The sequence below is a fragment of the Myxine glutinosa genome, chromosome 6 (assembly GCF_964187855.1).
Source record: "Myxine glutinosa chromosome 6, kmMyxGlut1.1, whole genome shotgun sequence".
NCBI classification, from domain to species: Eukaryota; Metazoa; Chordata; class Myxini; order Myxiniformes; family Myxinidae; genus Myxine; species Myxine glutinosa.
The window spans coordinates 22,098,263-22,118,161 of record NC_136266.1 but is presented as its reverse complement, the minus strand read 5'-3'; the positions used below and the strand labels follow the sequence as shown (position 1 = coordinate 22,118,161).

Here is a 19,899-nt window from a genome sequence, read left to right as displayed (position 1 = left end):
AGACTTTCAGACCTTTTGACTACTTAGACATTTTTAGACACTTTAGATGCCTTTAGATCCCTTAGACATTTACATCCTTTGCAGATTAGACCCTTTTGACCCGAACGACTATTGCAACGTACACTTTTAGACCTTTAGACCATCTATGATCTTTTAGACGCACACCACACAAACATCTGTAGTCTTCTTGCAAACCACAGACATACCTTTATCCATGAAGTAATGTGCAAACTCTACCCACCCACAGGGTGGGTACTCTGCTAATAACAATTTTGAAGTAAGCTACCTAATATGACTTCAGAGAATGCTTCCTTTTGACGAGAGTGTAAATGTTGGGAGAATACGTATTGTTGCTATTCATAAGTTGTTTTCTCGTGAAGTGATAATAGCTACAAAATACTCAACAAAATATCACCAGATATTTGTCGCGGACCAGGCCGGATCAAAACATGTCGTGGACCGGATCCTGCCTGTGGGCTGGAAGTTCCGCATGCCTAATCTCAACCCTCTGTGCCGCCCACCTACCACAACCCCTTTGTCCACCCGAGAGCCCACCTCGCTGTAGGCTTCTTGGATGGTGTCTTGCAGATCTTGATGATGAAGAATGGCCACTTCAAGATTATTAACATCTGCTGGAATGTCACCATCGCTGCTTGCCTTGCACCATCCATCCACTTTGGCTTGGAACTAAAAGGTACAAGCCGCAGGCCACCAACAACACACCGACTTGAGTGAGTGGAATTCTTGAAGCAATTCTTCACTTTAAACAAAAAAAGCTGAAACTTTACATATGAAACGATAAAATATTTTTATACCATGAAAAAAGGAGAAAAAAAACCATTCAGAACACATAAAAACCATCACAATCAGGTATCTCCAAACGAGTTGACCTCGTTTTTTTTTTTTTTTTTTTTTCAGATAACACAAAGTTGTACTATTTATCTTTGGTCGAAAACTATTTTAGTAAAATACTGATGTAATACTTTCATAAATAACAGCTTGTTTGTATAATACTTTTAATAACACCTATCCGCAGTTTTGGTATCTTCCTTCATCCTCAATTCCCAGCTTTCCGATTATCAAAATCAAAATCATAAATATCCCTGTGTACATGTGTACATTACCCATGTGTACAAGTACATGACCTTAAACAAATGCGAATAAATTCTCTCAACTGCATCCCTGATCTCGTTGGTTTTAATCTCAGTTTTCCATTTGCGAGTTTCATGAGGTGCCACGGAGTACTCCCATGGATCAAAGTATCCCCTTCTTTTTTGTGACATCAAATTTTACGGAGCGGGTTGTTATGTTTTTGCAATTCACATGTTCACACATTGTTCCAAAGACAGTTTTCACGATTGCTCCCCAACCCCGGAGAGCCTCCAATTGGAGTTTGTTTGTTAAAATATCCCCCGATGTAGTTTTCACAATCTCAGTGAGGTTCTTTGTTTTATTACTCCCGTTGCTCGAACTTTCACTGGCACAATCTTGGCACTCTTCCGCTTCTGGGTTCTTTTTACTTCATTTTTCAGATCCTGGTACTCGGTCATTTTTTGAATTTCTGCATAATTTCGGCCAAAGGCACCGAGTAGTCACACCTCAATTAGCAATGTCGCCCTTCCATTTGGTAGTTGAGTACCACGTCCGGTCGCAATGCCCAGTGGCAACCACTATCTGCAACCCAACCGCCATCTCCCTGCACCTCCATTGTATTCTCTCCTTGCCCTTTTCTACTCCTACTGAGCTATCCTCCTTCTTAACTACCCTCCCTTCCTCTTTACCGTCTTACCTCTCTCCTGCCTACCTTTTCTCAATCACTGCAGACAAGATTCAAAGAAAAAGTGTGAACTATTATTCAGGCTCACTGACATATTCAGCAGCAAAAACAATTCATAACAATGTGAGCAGTCAGAATTCCCCCCTCACACCCCTATTCCCCCCTTTTCAAAAGGTTTTAGAGGAACAGTTGTGGCTTCCATTGCAAATGCATCAAGAAACTCACTTAAAAAAAAAAAAAAACACCTTTAGAGGCCATTTTTTTCCCCGCAAGTGGGGGTTGGCCTTTTTCGGGAACCGTGGTTGTTGTTTTTTGGTCCCCTTTTTGAAGCAATGTTTTACGGCCGGATGCCCTTCCTGACGCCAACCCTTTTTGCCGCCTTTAACGACAAGCAGGGAATTACCAGTGAACTGGTACTCAATTAGCCGACCTCGGAAGGACGACAGGCTGAGTCAACCCCCCTGGCGTTAATTCAGCGATCGACCGGGATTCGAACCCAGGATCCTAGGATCCTAAGCTGGCACCCTAGCCGCTAACCCAACACCAGGGTACTTACCGGTAGGAAAAACACGTGACACGGAAGGGACACTACGTAAAAGGGCTAAAAATGTCTTCTAGATTTTGCTGGTGCAGAACTATTCCTTCATGGTGAGGTCGAATACTTTTCGACTGGAAAGTTTTAAAATCTTTTGTGCAACATGGCTGCAAACACCTGTGCAAATTTAAAGTCGGCCGAGTGTGAACTAACAGCAGTTTTCCAATCGAAGTGTACAAAGTGACTGTTTTGCCATCTTGGTCCATCCAGCGTGACCACTCCCGACCTGTTTTGGGTTTCCATTGGAAACTTCAGCACCTATGGGATGCTGTGTGCATCGAACTTTCTAAAAAATAAAAAAGCACTTTTGTCCACACAATAAAATAATGGAACTCTTCCATGGAAGCAAAAGATTTGTCTTCTGACTCTGGTAGGTCTTTCATCTCAATCATGCCAATGCTCCATGGAGACGCGCATCCATCACCGTCCTCCAAAATGGTTTGATATACATTTCCAAAGTACATTACCATCATTTTTTGCAGATAAATTTTTTTTTCATTCTGTTTTGTTAATTGTAATGTCATTTGTCCATCGTCATCGTGATTTATTGAAAACTCGAGTGACACTCGCGCATTCAAATGTATGGCTGGCAGAAAAACCTAGAGGTATGCCCACTTGCCTCCAAGCTGTGTAATCTACAGGGGCTAATGTCACTGCTTCTTCTATGTGCAGCATATGGCTGCGGGTAGTACCACTGTCTGGGTGGAAGGGGAGTGGGAGGGTGGGGGAAGGGAGATGGGGTGGCTCTGCCGATGATGCAGTGCCCCTGCACATCAATGCAGGAATTTGGAATTTGTGCAGGGTGCCGGAAATAGCTCGTGTTCTCTTTGCAAAGGACACCATGTGATATTTTACATCCACAAATACTCTCAAAGAATGCTTCTTTTAATTGAGACTCCTGTACATGGAAAAATGTATCTCAAAAGGAAAGGCAATGCACTCACCTATCGATAAGAGCAATCACATTGCTACTGAAGGGGCACACTTGTTCTATTATCACTGAGGATATATCCAGTTAGCCATAGACCATAGATGTGTTAGCCATAGAGCCATAGATGTATACCCTGGTGTCGGCTTAGCGGTTAGGGTGCCGGCTTGGGATCCTAGGATCCTGGGTTCGAATCCCGGTCGATCGCTGAATTAACACCAGGGGGGTTGACTCAGCCCGTCATCCTTCTGAGGTCGGCAAATTGAGTACCAGCTTGCTGGGATGAACGATCCCGGTGTGTACCCCGATTTAGAATAGGTACACCGTATCCCTGCGCATCGTAAGAGGCGACCAAGGGTTGGCGTCAGGAAGGGCATCCGGCCATAAAAACATTGCCTCAAACAGAAAACCATGATTGTCATGGGGCCCGCAAGGCTAACCCCCGCTCTAGCGGGGAAAATGGCCTTACAACGATCATTCATTTTCATTCATTCATAGATGTCCGGGATCCCTGGTCAAACCTGCTCGGCAAGCTGGTGGAAGTGCACGGACTTGGCGAGGAGGAGGCTCCTCTCTTTAATGGCTGCCTCGAAGCCCTTCCATTCTCGATTCAGGCGTTCAGACGTGAGCTGGAGCTGCTGGGCTGCATAGTGACCCCCATCAGCCAGACACCGCGCCACCGAGGCGATGCGGTCGATGTTCACATACGCATTCTGCTGGAAACAGAGCATTGGCACTCTGACTACCTCCTTTAAATTGTAACAGACCACAACCATGTATCTATAGACACTGTTAACAAAGAATCCTCATATTATCAATTCAGTTGTATTTTATATGGACTTGGATTGACAAGATAGTACTTGCACCAAAAGCAAGTTTTGATATGACAATCTGCATTCAACTCTTCATATTACACATTGTAAATAGGAGCCTTGAGAGGTCAACGGAGAGTCGGATGGTGGGTCACGTGCAACGACGAGAGAGCAGATCACAAGCAAACAAGTCAGAAAGACCTTTAGACAAGAGAAAAAGTCATGGATAAGGGTGAGGGTTGCTATAAGATGGAAGGAGACAACCACTTTGAAGGTCAAGAGATAATCAATTGTGAGACTGGACCGACAGAGGAAAGTAGTACCACAAGTGGGAAACTAGAACGGCACTCGGTAGAGAGCACACCTCCACCTGGTGAACAGTTTATGTTTTGTATCCCACCGATAAGCCGGATCTGGATTCGGACCTGAACCAAAATCTAATCGGCTTGTTCTTGTCACATAACCAACTCGTCCACCAAGTTTAGTCATAACTCGTCCATAACTTTTTTAAGATGTCGTGCTACATGTCGGTTTTAGCCCGATCCCTCAATGGCGAAGAATCACTTTAAAATTAAATAATTCTCGTATCCGAATCCATATTCAGATCTTTACCAAAATCGAATCGATTCGTCCTCGTGAGACACACACACACACAACCTGCCCACAAAGTTTTGTCCAAATCCATCCACAACTTTTTGAGATATCCTGCACTATATATTGTTTTTGGCCCAATCTCCTAATGGTGAAGAATCACTTAAAAAATTATACTAGCCGGATACGAATCCAGATCCTCACCAAAATCTAATCGTTTCGTCAGTGTCACATACACTACATCTCCACCAAATTTCGTCCGAATCTGTCCACAACCTTTTTAGATATCTTCTCCACAAACAAACAGACAAACAGACAGGTAGGCAAACAGACAGGGGTGAAAACACACCTTCGGTGGTGGAGGTAACAAACACATGAGTTTCTTAGAGAAAACCGTTTGTAGTTTTAGAATCTGATGAGGATGGAGTCAGCAGATGAGCGTTGAGAAAGAAAGCTGAAGAAGGAAGGATAGCAGAAGAGAATATGTTGTGAGATCAGAATCAAGTTGCTTGAAAGCGAACAAAAAACTAACCACTAAAAAACGAACCTTGAGATAAAACAGCCCAAAAGGCCCTCAGCATCCCAATGGGATAGCCTAATGATCTTCAAGTGTTTATTTTCAGTGGGCATTCAGGAATGCCACGAGTGCCCCATGAGCCCCAGTCCTTCGTGGAGAAGCAAATTCAAACACTCCTTTTCATTTTTCAACTAAAAACCCCTGCACCACCAAAAAGAATTTTCTTAAAGCAAGAAAAGTTTATACACCACCAAAAAGAATTTTGTTAAAACAAGAAAAGTTTATACACCACCAAAAAGAATTTTGTTAAAACAAGAAAAGTTTATACACCATCAAAAATAATTTTTCTAAAACAAGAAAAGTTTATACACCACCAAAAATAATTTTTCTAAAACAAGAAAAGTTTATACACCACCAAAAAGAATTTTCTTAAAACAAGAAAAGTTTATACACCACCAAAAAGAATTTTCTTAAAACAAGAAAAGTTTATACACCACCAAAAAGAATTTTGTTAAAACAAGAAAAGTTTATACACCACCAAAAAGAATTTTGTTAAAACAAGAAAAGTTTATACACCACCAAAAATAATTTTCTTAAAACAAGAAAAGTTCATACATCATCAAAAATAATTTTTCTAAAACAAGAAAAGTTTATACACCACCAAAAATAATTTTTCTAAAACAAGAAAAGTTTATACACCACCAAAAATAATTTTCCTAAAACAAGAAAAATTTATACACCACCAAAAAGAATTTTTTTAAAACAAGGAAACTTTATACACCACCAAAAAGAATTTTCTTAAAGCAAGAAAAGTTTATACACCACCAAAAATAATTTTCTTAAAGCAAGAAAAGTTTATACACCACCAAAAAGAATTTTCTTAAAACAAGGAAAGTTTATACACCACCAAAAAGAATTTTCCTAAAACAAGAAAAGTTTATACACCACCAAAAAGAATTTTCTTAAAACAAGAAAAGTTTATACACCACCAAAAATAATTTTCTTAAAACAAGAAAAGTTTATACACCACCAAAAATAATTTTCCTAAAACAAGAAAAGTTTATACACCACCAAAAAGAATTTTCTTAAAACAAGAAAAGTTTATACACCACCAAAAAGAATTTTGTTAAAACAAGAAAAGTTTATACACCACCAAAAAGAATTTTGTTAAAACAAGAAAAGTTTATACACCACCAAAAAGAATTTTGTTAAAACAAGAAAAGTTTATACACCACCAAAAATAATTTTCTTAAAACAAGAAAAGTTCATACACCATCAAAATTTTTTTTTCTAAAACAAGAAAAGTTTATACACCACCAAAAATAATTTTTCTAAAACAAGAAAAGTTTATACACCACCAAAAAGAATTTTGTTAAAACAAGAAAAGTTTATACACCACCAAAAAGAATTTTGTTAAAACAAGAAAAGTTTATACACCACCAAAAATAATTTTCTTAAAACAAGAAAAGTTCATACACCATCAAAATTTTTTTTCCTAAAACAAGAAAAGTTTATACACCACAAAAATAATTTTTCTAAAACAAGAAAAGTTTATACACCACCAAAAACAATTTTCTTAAAACAAGAAAAGTTTATACACCACCAAAAAGAATTTTGTTAAAACAAGAAAGGTTTATACACCACCAAAAAGAATTTTGTTAAAACAAGAAAAGTTTATACACCACCAAAAAGAATTTTGTTAAAACAAGAAAAGTTTATACACCACCAAAAATAATTTTCTTAAAACAAGAAAAGTTCATACACCATCAATTTTTTTTTTCCTAAAACAAGAAAAGTTTATACACCACCAAAAATAATTTTTCTAAAACAAGAAAAGTTTATACACCACCAAAAAGAATTTTCTTAAAACAAGAAAAGTTTATGCACCACCAAAAAGAATTTTGTTAAAACAAGAAAGGTTTATACACCACCAAAAAGAATTTTGTTAAAACAAGAAAAGTTTATACACCACCAAAAAGAATTTTGTTAAAACAAGAAAAGTTTATACACCACCAAAAATAATTTTCTTAAAACAAGAAAAGTTCATACACCATCCAAATTTTTTTTTCTAAAACAAGAAAAGTTTATACACCACCAAAAATAATTTTCCTAAAACAAGAAAAGTTTATACACCACCAAAAATAATTTTCTTAAAACAAGAAAAGTTTATACACCACCAAAAATAATTTTGTTAAAACAAGAAAAGTTTATACACCACCAAAAATAATTTTGTTAAAACAAGAAAAGTTTATACACCACCAAAAATAATTTTCTTAAAACAAGAAAAGTTTATACACCACCAAAAAGAATTTTGTTAAAACAAGAAAAGTTTATACACCACCAAAAATAATTTTGTTAAAACAAGAAAAGTTTATACACCACCAAAAATAATTTTCTTAAAACAAGAAAAGTTTATACACCACCAAAAAGAATTTCCTTAAAACAAGAAAAGTTTATACACCACCAAAAATTATTTTCCTAAAACAAGAAAAGTTTATACACCACTAAAAATAATTTTCTTAAAACAAGAAAAATTTATACACCACCAAAAATAATTTTCTTAAAACAAGAAAAGTTTATACACCACCAAAAATAATTTTCTTAAAACAAGAAAAATTTATACACCACCAAAAAGAATTTTCTTAAAACAAGAAAAGTTTATACACCACCAAAAATAATTTTCTTAAAACAAGAAAATTTTATACACCACCAAAAATAATTTTCTTAAAACAAGAAAAGTTTATACACCACCAAAAATAATTTTCTTAAAACAAGAAAAGTTTATACACCACCAAAAATAATTTTCTTAAAACAAGAAAAGTTTATACACCACCAAAAATACTTTTCTTAAAACAAGAAAAGTTTTCTTGTGGCTTGAAAAACGGAGACAAATACATAACATTTGAGGCAGAAAGGAGAATGCTTGTCAGAGTAGAAGAGCACAGGGGTGGGTATGGGAGAGTGGGGAGAAAAGCATGATTTGATGATGGGCAGCACCCTTGAAGAACCTTGAAGACAAGGATTTTGTTCTGCATGTGAGAGGATCGAGGGTTGCGGAATGAAGGTGAGCGATCCGTTTAGAATTGGGGAGGGTAACCAGGTGTGGGATTCTGTGCCGGAGGAACGCATGCAACCCGAGCGGGCCGGGAGAGGGCGGAAGGACGAAAGGGCAGGATGAGTAAGGCCAGACATGAGACATGAGGTTCACAGAAGTTTAATTGAAAACTCTTGCTAATTGAATCACTTCAGATCAGTATGCAGCAGTTAACCTGGGGAATTGACAGATGAATAATGGCTGTGAAAGCAGGGTCGAGTATATTCAAACAATCACCAATGATGCTGCACCTACGTACTGCAATCCATTATTAAATTGAAAATGTAGCAATCAATTTTTCATGCAAACAGCAGGCTTCCGAAAATTGATTGCTTGCTGTAACAGTAACATTTTCCTGGAGGCTCTCACCAAGAAGAAAAGAGGAGGTGCAGTGGACGTAGATGGATTTGGAAAAAGAAACCGAGTCAAAAATGAAGGAATCAATGAACATAATTGGAAGCCAAGAAAATACCTTCAATTTCTTTGATTGCACAATCATGAATAAATGTAGCACAAAATTAAGAAATTTTAAGAATGAAAGAAAATTGAATAAATGCAAGAATAAGCTTTGGGATGAGGACTGACCCAGTTTGATTGCAGTTTATTGCTCCTGTGAGTTTTGATATGAACAGCATGAAAAACATTAAACATTACACACTCTTCATCCATTTTGCATTTAACCTCATTAAACATCAGCAAAAACAAAAGATTGCAAGTTAATTGAGAGCTTGGATACTCCTTATATGCCTAATCTCTAGCCAGTGAAGGAATCTGAGGTGTGTGTGTGTGTGTGTGTGTGTGTGTGTGTGTGCGTGCGTGCGTGTGTGTTGAGCTGGGAGGGGAGGTGGTTCCATCATTGGTGGAGGCCCCTGTGAAGAGTTTGGGAAGATGGTATACAGTGGAGTTGAATGATGTGGGAAGAGTGGAGGAGGTCAGAAACAAGCTTTTGAGAGGTTTGAAGAGGATTGATGGATGTGGTTTGCCAGGTAAGTTGAAGGTATGGTGTTTGAAGTTTGGATTGATGCCACGAGTATTGTGGCCATTGATGATGTATGATATTGCAATTGGGCATGTGGAGAGGTTGAAGGTTGTGGTGAGCGGGTTTGTGAGGAGGTGGTTGGGAGTGCCACGCTGTTTGACGAACATTGCATTTTATGGTCAGGGTGGAAAACTCCAGTTTCCCTTGAAATCATTAACCGAGGAGTTTAAGGTGGTGAGGGTGCGGAAGTTCATGATGTTGCGGGATTCAAGTGATGCAGTGGTAAAGAATGCTCTCCCAGAGAAGAGGGAAGTCGGAAGTGGAATGCAAGAGCAGAGGTGGACGAGATGGAGGAGCGGTTGCAACAGGACGAGGTCATGGCGATGGTACAGCACGGGAAGCATGGCTTGGGGTGGATGAAGCATGAGCGATGGGGAAAGGCATGTGTGAAAGAGAGGAGGAAGATGGTTGAGAGGGAGGTGAGAAGAATGGAAGAGGAGGGGAGATATGTGAAAGCAGTCGGTCAGGCACAGCAAGGTGCTTGGACTAGGTGGGAAGGTGTGTGGGTGAGGATGTTGAAGTGGCAAGAGATTTGGAGGATGGAGCCAATATTGTTGAATTTCCTGTTGCGGGCAACGTATGATGTGCTTCCATCACCAGTAAACTTGAGATTGTGGGGGTTGTTGCAGGAGGAGAGATGTTATTTGTGTGGAGGTGTGGGAAAGGTGCAGCATGCACTGAGTGCATGTTCAGTAGCATTGGCAGCAGGAAGATACAGGTGGCGACATGATCAGGTGCTGGCGGTGGTGGTGCAGATGGTGCAACAAGAGGTGCTGAGGTCGAGAGAGACAAGAGTGGAGAAGGAGACTGATGGGGGAGAGGTGTGGTTTGTCAGAGGGCCAAGTGGTAAGAGGTGGAAAGAGGAGGAGGTGGAAAGCAAGAGGGCTGTCAGATGCTTGTGAATGGCAGGTGGTGGCAGACCTAAAGCCACAATTGGTATTCCCAAAGGAGATCTGTGTGTCAAGGTTGCAGCCTGACATTGTCATTTGGTCAGGTGCAACAAGACAGATCATCTTAGGGGAATTGTCTGTACCGTGGGAAGAGAACATGGAGGAGGTACACGAGAGGAAGAGAGGAAAGTACAGTGAGCTGGAGGCAGAGTGCCGGGAGAAGGGTTGGCGAGTTTCGTGTCAGCCATTTGAGGTGGGGTGTAGAGGGTGTATTGGCAATTCCTTTTCTGCATTTCTTGCTCGGCTTGGAGTGTGTGGGACAGAAAGAAGGAGGATGTGTGAGAAGGTGGCCCAGGTTGCCTTGAAAGGCTCATTTTGGATATGGAGGAAGTTTATGGAGGCACGTCGAACGGTGTAGGTTGGTTGTGGTTTTTTTTTTTTTTTTGTTACTATTATTATTTCTTATTTTATGTATGTCAGTGAGTGAGTGGGTGAGGGTGTGTGTTTTTGCATGAATTAATTTTTGCATGAGTGTGTGTTTTTGTATGTTGAGTGGTGTATGTTGTAAGGGTAGGTGGTTGGTTGGTGTTGTGTGTGTATGTGTGTGTATGAATGATCTGGTGTGTTTTGTTAGTGAGTGGTGAGGGGTATAAAGGTGGGTGTTTGAGTGTTCCACCATGTTTGTTTGGTGTTGTGGATTCTGGATGTGGAGGTGTTGTTGTAGTCTGCGTTCGCACTGGCTGGGGGTGGGGGTATGTACGCATCAAGGTGTAGTTGCTGCATGTGGATGTGTATGTGCCCCTGCTGGCCCACCTTAGCTGACCGTATCGAGGTTGAAGGGCCGAAACGGGATGATGCTGAGGACCTCGACTGAGGACCCGGTCAGTGCGGCACACTTGTGACCAGGTGTGTTTTGAACTTTTCATATATGTATATATATTGTTGCGGATTTGAGAATCCTGTGTTGTAAATATGACCCTCTAGTAAATAGTTCTTGTAAATACCTCAATTTGTGGTAAAGGTCAAACGTCGTCCCCTTAGTTAGTCCATCGCACACACGTAGAGAACCATAGAACCTCTCTATAGTTATTTCTTTATTATGTGTATTAGTTAAGGCTCTGTTTCCCACTAGTTGACTCTGCATTGCACCAAATGAAATAAGATAGGTCCCCTTCAAGGATTGCATTTCCCAGCCAAACTCTCCCTCTCTGTGCAAAACCGCTTGACAAGCGTGGGGTGCGCGCCCTCTCAACTGGCCCTGGTTTGGAAGCGGCGTTCGCTGCCATGGTGAATATGTGCTCCGTGCTCTGTTTGGACAAGAAGGGCGGGGTCGCCGAGAAGAGACAAGCCCATGGCGCGCCACGGGGGCGGGACTGTCAGCTCCATACCTAAATAAGGTAATAAGACCGTGGCATTGCCATATAAGGCCACCAAAAGCCCATGGCGCGCCACGGGGGCGGGGCTGTTCAGCTCCATGCCCAAGTAAGGCTACAAGCCCGTGGCTCGCCACGGGGGGTGGGGCTGTTCAGCTCCATACCCAAATAAGGCAACAAGACCGTGGCATGGCCATATAAGGCCACAAAACAGAGCACGGGGGGGGGGGGGGGTGGTACCCAAACGGCCGAGGGCGTATGACGCCCCCGCTTGATATATGCGTGCGACAATCGCGAAAAGAAGGAACATGCTACTGGGCTGGTACGAGAGGCTGGTACCAGAAGCTGTGCGTGCTGCTGAGCTGGGTTCGAGGCTGGAGCTGGGTTCGAGGTACTGGAGAGGAGAATCCCAGGGTTACCGACAGAGAGAGAGAGAGAGAGTCGTGGGTCGGAACGGAACCTCGTCAGACGAACGAACCTCCTGCCATTCCTGTCATCATCCCCGTGTAAGTCTGACTGTCGTCTGTTTGTCTGTGTTGTCTGGGGTTTATAAGTTAAGCCTGTATAGATAAGCTAGAATTGCACTGTCTTCTTCTTCTGTAAATTATTTTCGTTTCTTTCCTTCTCACTTGGTTTGTTTGATTTGTACATAATTGGTTAATAAATTCCTGTTCCTCCTTACTTTGGCTTCTTCTTCCACATCCGATCGTCTTTGTGATTTCCCCCATTGAATACCTGTGGCACGATTTGGCCGACGCATATGAATCGGGTTTAGTATTTGTTAATGGTTTGAACCGCGGGCTGCTAAAAACCACTCGGCAAAGAACAACAACAACTCGGCAACATCTTGCCCGTGGTCTCGAGCGGAGTTGTCCACCTGCCTCGTGGAGGGATTGCCGGAGGCGTCCGGGAATTCCTTGACCAATCGCTTCGGGCAATCCCACCCCACAAGGGAGCGGGGTAGCTTCAGGAGCGGAGACGACCAGTACAAATAGAGGGGGGATTAACCCCCCCCCCCCCCCGCTAAGGGGAGCGCCGTACTCCGTTTCCGCAACAATATATATATATGGTGTTGCGGTTTTGAGTATTGTACAATAAAGGTTAAATTTCCCCCTCATAGTTAGTCACACAACAACACGTAGCCTCGCGATAGTGCAGTTATTTCTTAGTATTTGTGAGCATAGTCCTTTGCCTGTGTTAGTTTTGCGTTGAGTAGAATAATGAGAGTAGGTCCTCCATTGCCTTATGCCGCCTCCATTGCCTTATGCTGCCTCCATTGCCTTATGTCGCCTTACGCCTCCTTATGCGCCTTTGGCTTTTTGGTGCAAATTAACACGAGGCAGGCCTGGCAAATCGAGCAGGGACTGAATGAGGGCGGCGGAGAAGCTGACGGTAAGCGCGAGCCGCCAATCAGCTTCGAAGGGAGTGGCTGAGGCAATGCGGCACAGGGTGTGGTTGGAACATTCGAGAAGGCTAAGGGTGTGGCAATAAAACCCGTTGCGCGAAGCCCCCCACCAGAAGTCCTTCTGTGGAGAGGTGAGCTTGTAGTTCTGCGAAGGGAGGCGCTTGACTGAGTATTGATGAGAGTTACGAGTTCGGAGAAAAGACACGCATGAACTAAGTATAAGCGCTCGTACCAAAGTGGACGCTCGGTTGAGCTTGAGGCCGAGCCTCTATTGGGTTACGCGAGTGATAGCGCGCCGGTAACTCAACGCGCTGTGGAAAGCCGCCGAGAGACATGTACATTCCCTCCCGCCTTCCTGCCTCATCTGCCCTTTGTTCGAGAGATGCGCTCCAAGGGTCCCTTCCACCACCTGCTTGCCTTCATCGCGGGACATGCTGTGACCGTGGAGAGCCACGCCGGGCGAAGCCGTTCCTGGACGACCAAGGCAGCGCGTGAACACCATTCTACCTGCATTTCCCCTTTGTGAGTGTGATCGGGCCCGTGTCTGGGCTTAATATAAGACTGCTTAAGTTCTGCTCTGTGTCTGCTTTCTACCGCCTTGTACATATAAGTGCAAATAATAATTAAACCTGTTATTTCTTTATTCGACCGTTTCATCCCTTCCATCATTGACTAAGCGTGGTACGAATAAAACCTCTCTAATCGGGTTCCAATACCAACGGTAACTGCACGGACCACATGGTACGCAATCCACTCGATGTACCCAAATTGCACGTGGCTCGTGCGAGGCTTGGTTCCCCGCTTCCGTGGCGGCGCAGGTATTTAGGTACGTGCGAGACTTGTCCTGAAACCTTACCTTGCGTTTCCCCGGAAGGGGCGTTTCAAGTCTCGGTTACGCCGGCCCAGAAAGAACAAGGGGCTTAATCTCCCCCTTGGTAAGGTTAGGAAGGGCGGTGGAAAACCGTAACAATATATATATATATATATATATATATATATATATATATATATATATATATATATATATATATATATATATATATATATATATATTGTTGCGGATATGAGGATTGCATTTTTTTGATTATGTTGTATTGTATTGGAAATGGTGATGAACATTGTTTGGATATGGCCCCTCCTGCCTCCGGAGTTGTGTAAAGATAAAAAGGGCGTCTCGGTAGTTAATTCCATAAACACCACATTGCAGAACACGATAAAACCCTTGTTCAGTAGCTTATATCTTATTATGTGTTTTAGAGTAAGGCCTTGTCTTCCATTAGAATGACACTCCATTGCACCGAATCAATTAAGAATAGCTCCCCTTCAATAATTCCATTTCCCAGCCAAACTCTCCATCTGTGGGTAAAGCAGTTCACAAGCGTGGGGTGCACGCCCTCTCATTTCGCTGCTATAGTGAATATGTGCTCCGTGCTCTGTTTGAACGGGAGGGGCGGGGTCGCCAGGGAGAGGCAAGCCCAGGGCGCGCCACGAAGGGCGGGGCTGTGCAGCCCCATGCCCAAATAAGGAAACAAGCCCGTGGCTCGCCACGAGGGGCGTGCCATCGGCACGATGCCCAAATAAGGAGACAAGCCCGTGGGATTACCATACAAGGTCACGAAACAGAGCACGGGAGAGAGGGCGGTACCGAAACCAAAAAAGGGCGTGTCACAACCGCGCTGGAGAGAAGTGAGAGGAGGGGAATACGAGCTGAGCTGCGTGGAGAGGGACACGACAAAGAAAGGGTCCAAGAGAAAGCAGAGGAACTTTTACGAACGAATTGCAAAGAGATACGGCAGATGAGTCCAGCCCCGTTTCAACCAGCCGCGTGAAGCCCTGACGGGGCAGCGAGTGACCCTGCCAGCGTGCGCCGTAAAGCCGAATACCAGGAGCTGCCGGCGTGCGCTGTAAAGCGGATTACAAGGAGCTGCCGGCTCCCCGCTTCCCGCCCGGAGTGGACCTGCTCGCTGTGCCCTGTGATCCCACCTGCTCATCCTTTCCAGCCATTCCTGCCTGCAAGTTCCCCATTTGCGTACGTGAGTTTGTTTTGTTCGTGCTGTCCTGGGTAGTAACTAAATCTGTATAAGCTAGTATTTTCCCTGTGTCTCTAAAAGCTTCTGTATATTATTTTATTATCTTTCCTTCTCCTTGGTTATTTTGAGCCTGTAAATAGTAAATAAATTTAGTAGTATTTTCAACCCTTTTCTCGTCTTCTTATTCCTTTTCTTCACATTCGTCGTCTTAGTCTTTTCCACATTGAGTATCTGTGGCGCGATACGGCCAACGTTTGGGTGAATCGGGTTTAGTCGGGGAACAACTGTTCGGCCGCGGTTACCTCCGCTCGGTAAAAATAACATCTAATCCGCGGACCGTAACATCCGCGGACCGCGGACCGTAACCTGTGGGGCACCGACCGACCAATCGAAAACCGATTCACTGAAAACCGATTCAAAATGGCCCCTCGCTACGATTTTCCACGATCACATTTTATTTTCACCACTTCAAATCGACCGAATTTCACCAAATAAGATACCACACTCGATGCGGGGATCTCATTTTCGTGGCAAAACTGTACACAGAATTCAAATTCGTTGTGAAATGGAGCCATGCACCATAAAACCAAAATTTCCTCGGAATCGAGTCGTGCCGGGGACGCGACGACGTCGCTGCGCCCCAGCCTTAGAAAACCAGCCTTATATAAGTTGAGCTTGAGGCCGAGTATAGCTTGAGGCCGACTTGAGCTTGAGGCCGACTAAGTATAAGCGCTCGTACCAAAGTGGACGCTCGGTTGAGCTTGAGGCCGAGCCTCTATTGGGTTACGCGAGTGATAGCGCGCCGGTAACTCAACGCGCTGTGGAAAGCCGCCGAGAGACATGTACATTCCCTCCCGCCTTCCTGCCTCATCTGCCCTTTGTTCGAGAGATGCGCTCCAAGGGTCCCTTCCACCACCTGCTTGCCTTCATCGCGGGACGTGCTGTGACCGTGGAGAGCCACGCCGGGCGAAGCCGTTCCTGGACGACCAAGGCAGCGCGTGAACACCATTCTACCTGCATTTCCCCTTTGTGAGTGTGATCGGGCCCGTGTCTGGGCTTAATATAAGACTGCTTAAGTTCTGCTCTGTGTCTGCTTTCTACCGCCTTGTACATATAAGTGCAAATAATAATTAAACCTGTTATTTCTTTATTCGACCGTTTCATCCCTTCCATCATTGACTAAGCGTGGTACGAATAAAACCTCTCTAATCGGGTTCCAATACCAACGGTAACTGCACGGACCACGTGGTACACAATCCACTCGATGTACCCAAATTGCATGTGGCTCGTGCGAGGCTTGGTTCCCCGCTTCCGTGGCGGCGCAGGTATTTAGGTACGTGCGAGACTTGTCCTGAAACCTTACCTTGCGTTTCCCCGGAAGGGGCGTTTCAAGTCTCGGTTACGCCGGCCCAGAAAGAACAAGGGGCTTAATCTCCCCCTTGGTAAGGTTAGGAAGGGCGGTGGAAAACCGTAACAATATATATATATATATATATATATATATATATATATATATATATATATATATATATATGAAACAGGAAGTAAATTCCTGCATGGGGCTCGTGTGAAAAAGTTGTGACAACCTGGGACTCGATCCCAGGAACCTCATCACTTACGCGGTGACAGCCCACTGAGCTATTGAGTCTCCGGGATATCCTCAGAGATTTCTCACACTAACACTGCGAGCTTTATAATGGCCGATGTATGATGTGCCTGCTGGGCACACCCCGGATGTGAGTGTATGTATGTGTATGTAAGTGTGAAAGTGCATTGAAGATGAACTCATCTTGCTATTTAATAAACAGGAAGTAAATTCCTGCGTGGGGCGAGTGAAGACATCCGAGCTTGATACTGGGAAAAACTAAAGCCAGTGAAGAAATCCGAGATATGTGCATATATTTATATATATTAACCTGTGACTGGAACTGGAGGGAATAAGCACTTAGCTTTCACCTCATCAACTTCCCCATGTGGCTCGGATTTATAGATAAATTAATTCCTCCCATGTTCTTCCAGCAGAAGAAGTTGTATTAAGCATCATCAGTGTGCGTTTCTGTCTGTGCTGTCACTGATGATTCGCCAATAAGTGATGACACCAGTCCGGTGGCTGAGGGAGTGTGTAGCATTGGGATTCTCATGGATGTTGCATGTACTGCTTGTGAACGTCTTTGCAGCTGCAAAGGAACTTGGCGAGAGTTTGAAACGGCAAAGGGCTTAGCTTTGGGTGGCTTTTCATGGTTGCTTTATGCAACTTCTTTCAGCTAGAAGAGCATGGGAGGAGCATATATATATATATATATATAAAACACAGTTTGTGTGTGTGTGTGTGTGTGTAATGTTACCGATAGACTCCTAAACGGAGAGGCTCACGTACTTGATATTTGGCACAGACATGGCCATTGAGCCTGGGAAGGACATGGCCTACCTAAAAATATTTGACGAGATCCATATTTTTTATTCATATTTACCTCAGCACATTTCAGCGAGGAACATTATACACGGAATCTCAGCCGGTGCCAGAGCAGCTCGCTGATTCGCTCAGAGCGATCACGTGATGTTCCATCCCCGCCGCCAGACCATTGAACGGAAAATATATCGAATCAATGACCATTGCCATTCACACCACATAGGTGGAGATGCAGCTACCGGGCGCCATCTTGGTTGGCACTCGATGCTGGGCGATGGTGATTTCCGTCACAGGTTTGCACGTAATTCAGAGCGAAAAGCGATTGCGTTTTTTCACCTTTTGTGTGATCGTGTTTTGTGTCGATTTTGTGCGATATGAATTAAACGTCTTTGAAACAGCTGTGAAACGTCTTTCCACAACCCTTCCGTAACCGATTGGAGCAGTTTATTGCTGCTCAAAATGGCATTTTAACAGTTGTTTGGCTTTTAAAATCTGGGACACGTTCAAAACAAACGAGATCTGCGAAGCGAGTTGGTTGAGTCGTGCTAACCAAGATGGCGACACAGTGGCTACAATTTTCACGGAGTATGAGCGTTCTACATATTTTCAATTCAGTGCGCCACACTCGCTCATGTACTTGATTTGTGGCATAGACATGGCCATTGGGCCTTCACGGTGTAATTTGTGCAAGGCTTTTGTCCGAGTGAGCTTGAGTCGAGAGGGCGAATGTACGGGTTGAGAATGTACGGGTCTCCCTTCCCCCGCCCGGCAACGCCGGTACTGGAGAGCGTCACAGGATCGGTGAGTCTCCAAAATCCGCTTCGTGCTGTTGTCGCGAAGATGCTGGACGATGCCGCGATTGTTGTGCTGCTCTCCTACCATGAGAACTGCAACGTCATTGTTGACTGGCCCTCCCCTTCCTCCCCTTCCTCCCCTCCCCCCTCCATCCTCCCCCCCTCCATCCTCCCCTTCCCCCTCCACCCTCCCCCTCCCCCCCTTCCCCTCCTCGCCCCTCCCCCCTTCCCCTCTCCCCTCCATCCACCCCTTCCCCCCCTCCCTCCCCTCCCCCCTTCCATCCCCACCTTCCCTTCCCCCTCCCTTCCCCCCCCCCCCCCCCCCGCCCGGCAATGCCGGTACTTCTGCTAGCATATATATATATATATATATATATATCAATGGGATTTCCAAATTATCTTCAAGTTTATATTCTTATTGAGCATTTAATGGAAATGTTAATTAAGAACATCACCAGAAGCTAGCCACAACTCAATGGTACCAGAATTATATAAATAAAATTAGGAAGTGGAGCCAGGAGGTACTGTTTTCATATGTATATATATATATATATATATATATATATATATATATGAATGAATGAATGATCGTTTTAAGGCCATTTTCCCCGCTAGAGCAGGGGTTAGCCTTGCGGGCCCCATGACAATCATGGTTCCCTGTTTGAGGCAATGTTTTTATGGCCGGATGCCCTTCCTGGCGCCAACCCTTAGTCGCCTCTTTCGATGCGCAGAGATACGGTGTCCCTATTCTAAACCGGGGTACACACCGGGATATATATATATATATATATATATATATATATATAATTATAATTATATATACTAGGGCATTGCCCGTACTATATCTATATCTAAAATTATATCCCCCCCCCCTCTATTTACATGAAATGGTTTGGTCCAAAGCGAACGGCTTGCGAGTACGGTGACAATCCCCCCCCTCTATTTACATGCAATGGTTTGGTCCAAAGCGAACGGCTTCCGGAGTTTGGTAAAGAAATCGCCATCGCGTGCACAAACGCACAGGAAAGCGAATGAATCGCAAATTCGGTTTTATTAGTTTTAAAACATAGTTTAACGCCAACATAGTTTGCAAACGTGAAATAAATGAATACGCTCTCAAATGTGCCATCCGAGGCAGAGTGTGTCCTCCACGTTCGGCACACGCGATCGTTCGCTGCTCTCTGATTGGTTGAATCGTTTTTTGGACATAGCTCGGTAAGTAATTGTCCGATTAATATGAAACCTTGAAAAGGCACATCCTCGGGTCCCCAGCAATATACCTGGCAAGTTTCAAGTATATCGGACCGGTAGTTGTCGAGAAACAGCGGTCACAGACAAACAAACAAACGTACAGACGTACAGAGATTACTGGAATTATAGATAGATATATATATATATATATATATATAATTATATATATATATATATATATAATTATATATATATATATATATATATATATAATTATATATATATATATATATATATATAATTATATATATATATATATATATATATATGTCCGACGATATCAAATGCCCTACGCGAATGGCTGCACGTGGGCTGCAGGGAGGGGGGGTTATCGGTATGAAGTATAATTCTGTCAAGTCGTGCCGACTTCTGGTGGCATTCATGATCAGATTT

The 19,899-nt window shown here is 43.3% G+C and overlaps 1 protein-coding gene across 4 annotated transcripts in view; it reads right to left on the bottom strand.

Annotated features, from left to right (window-relative positions):
* LOC137429644 (kalirin) overlaps positions 1 to 19,899 on the bottom strand; it is a 429,755-nt gene that overhangs the window by 275,152 nt on the left and 134,704 nt on the right. For 3 of the 4 annotated variants that reach the window (XM_068119741.2, XM_078779669.1, XM_068119742.2), the window contains exons 7-8: positions 3,822 to 4,013; positions 556 to 687 (exon numbers count right to left, since the gene is read on the bottom strand). In XM_068119741.2, the coding sequence (XP_067975842.2) occupies positions 556 to 687; positions 3,822 to 4,013 (324 nt within the window). Of the gene's footprint in view, positions 1 to 555; positions 688 to 3,821; positions 4,017 to 19,899 lie in introns of all 4 variants that reach the window. The other variant, XM_068119740.2, reaches the window with a different exon arrangement.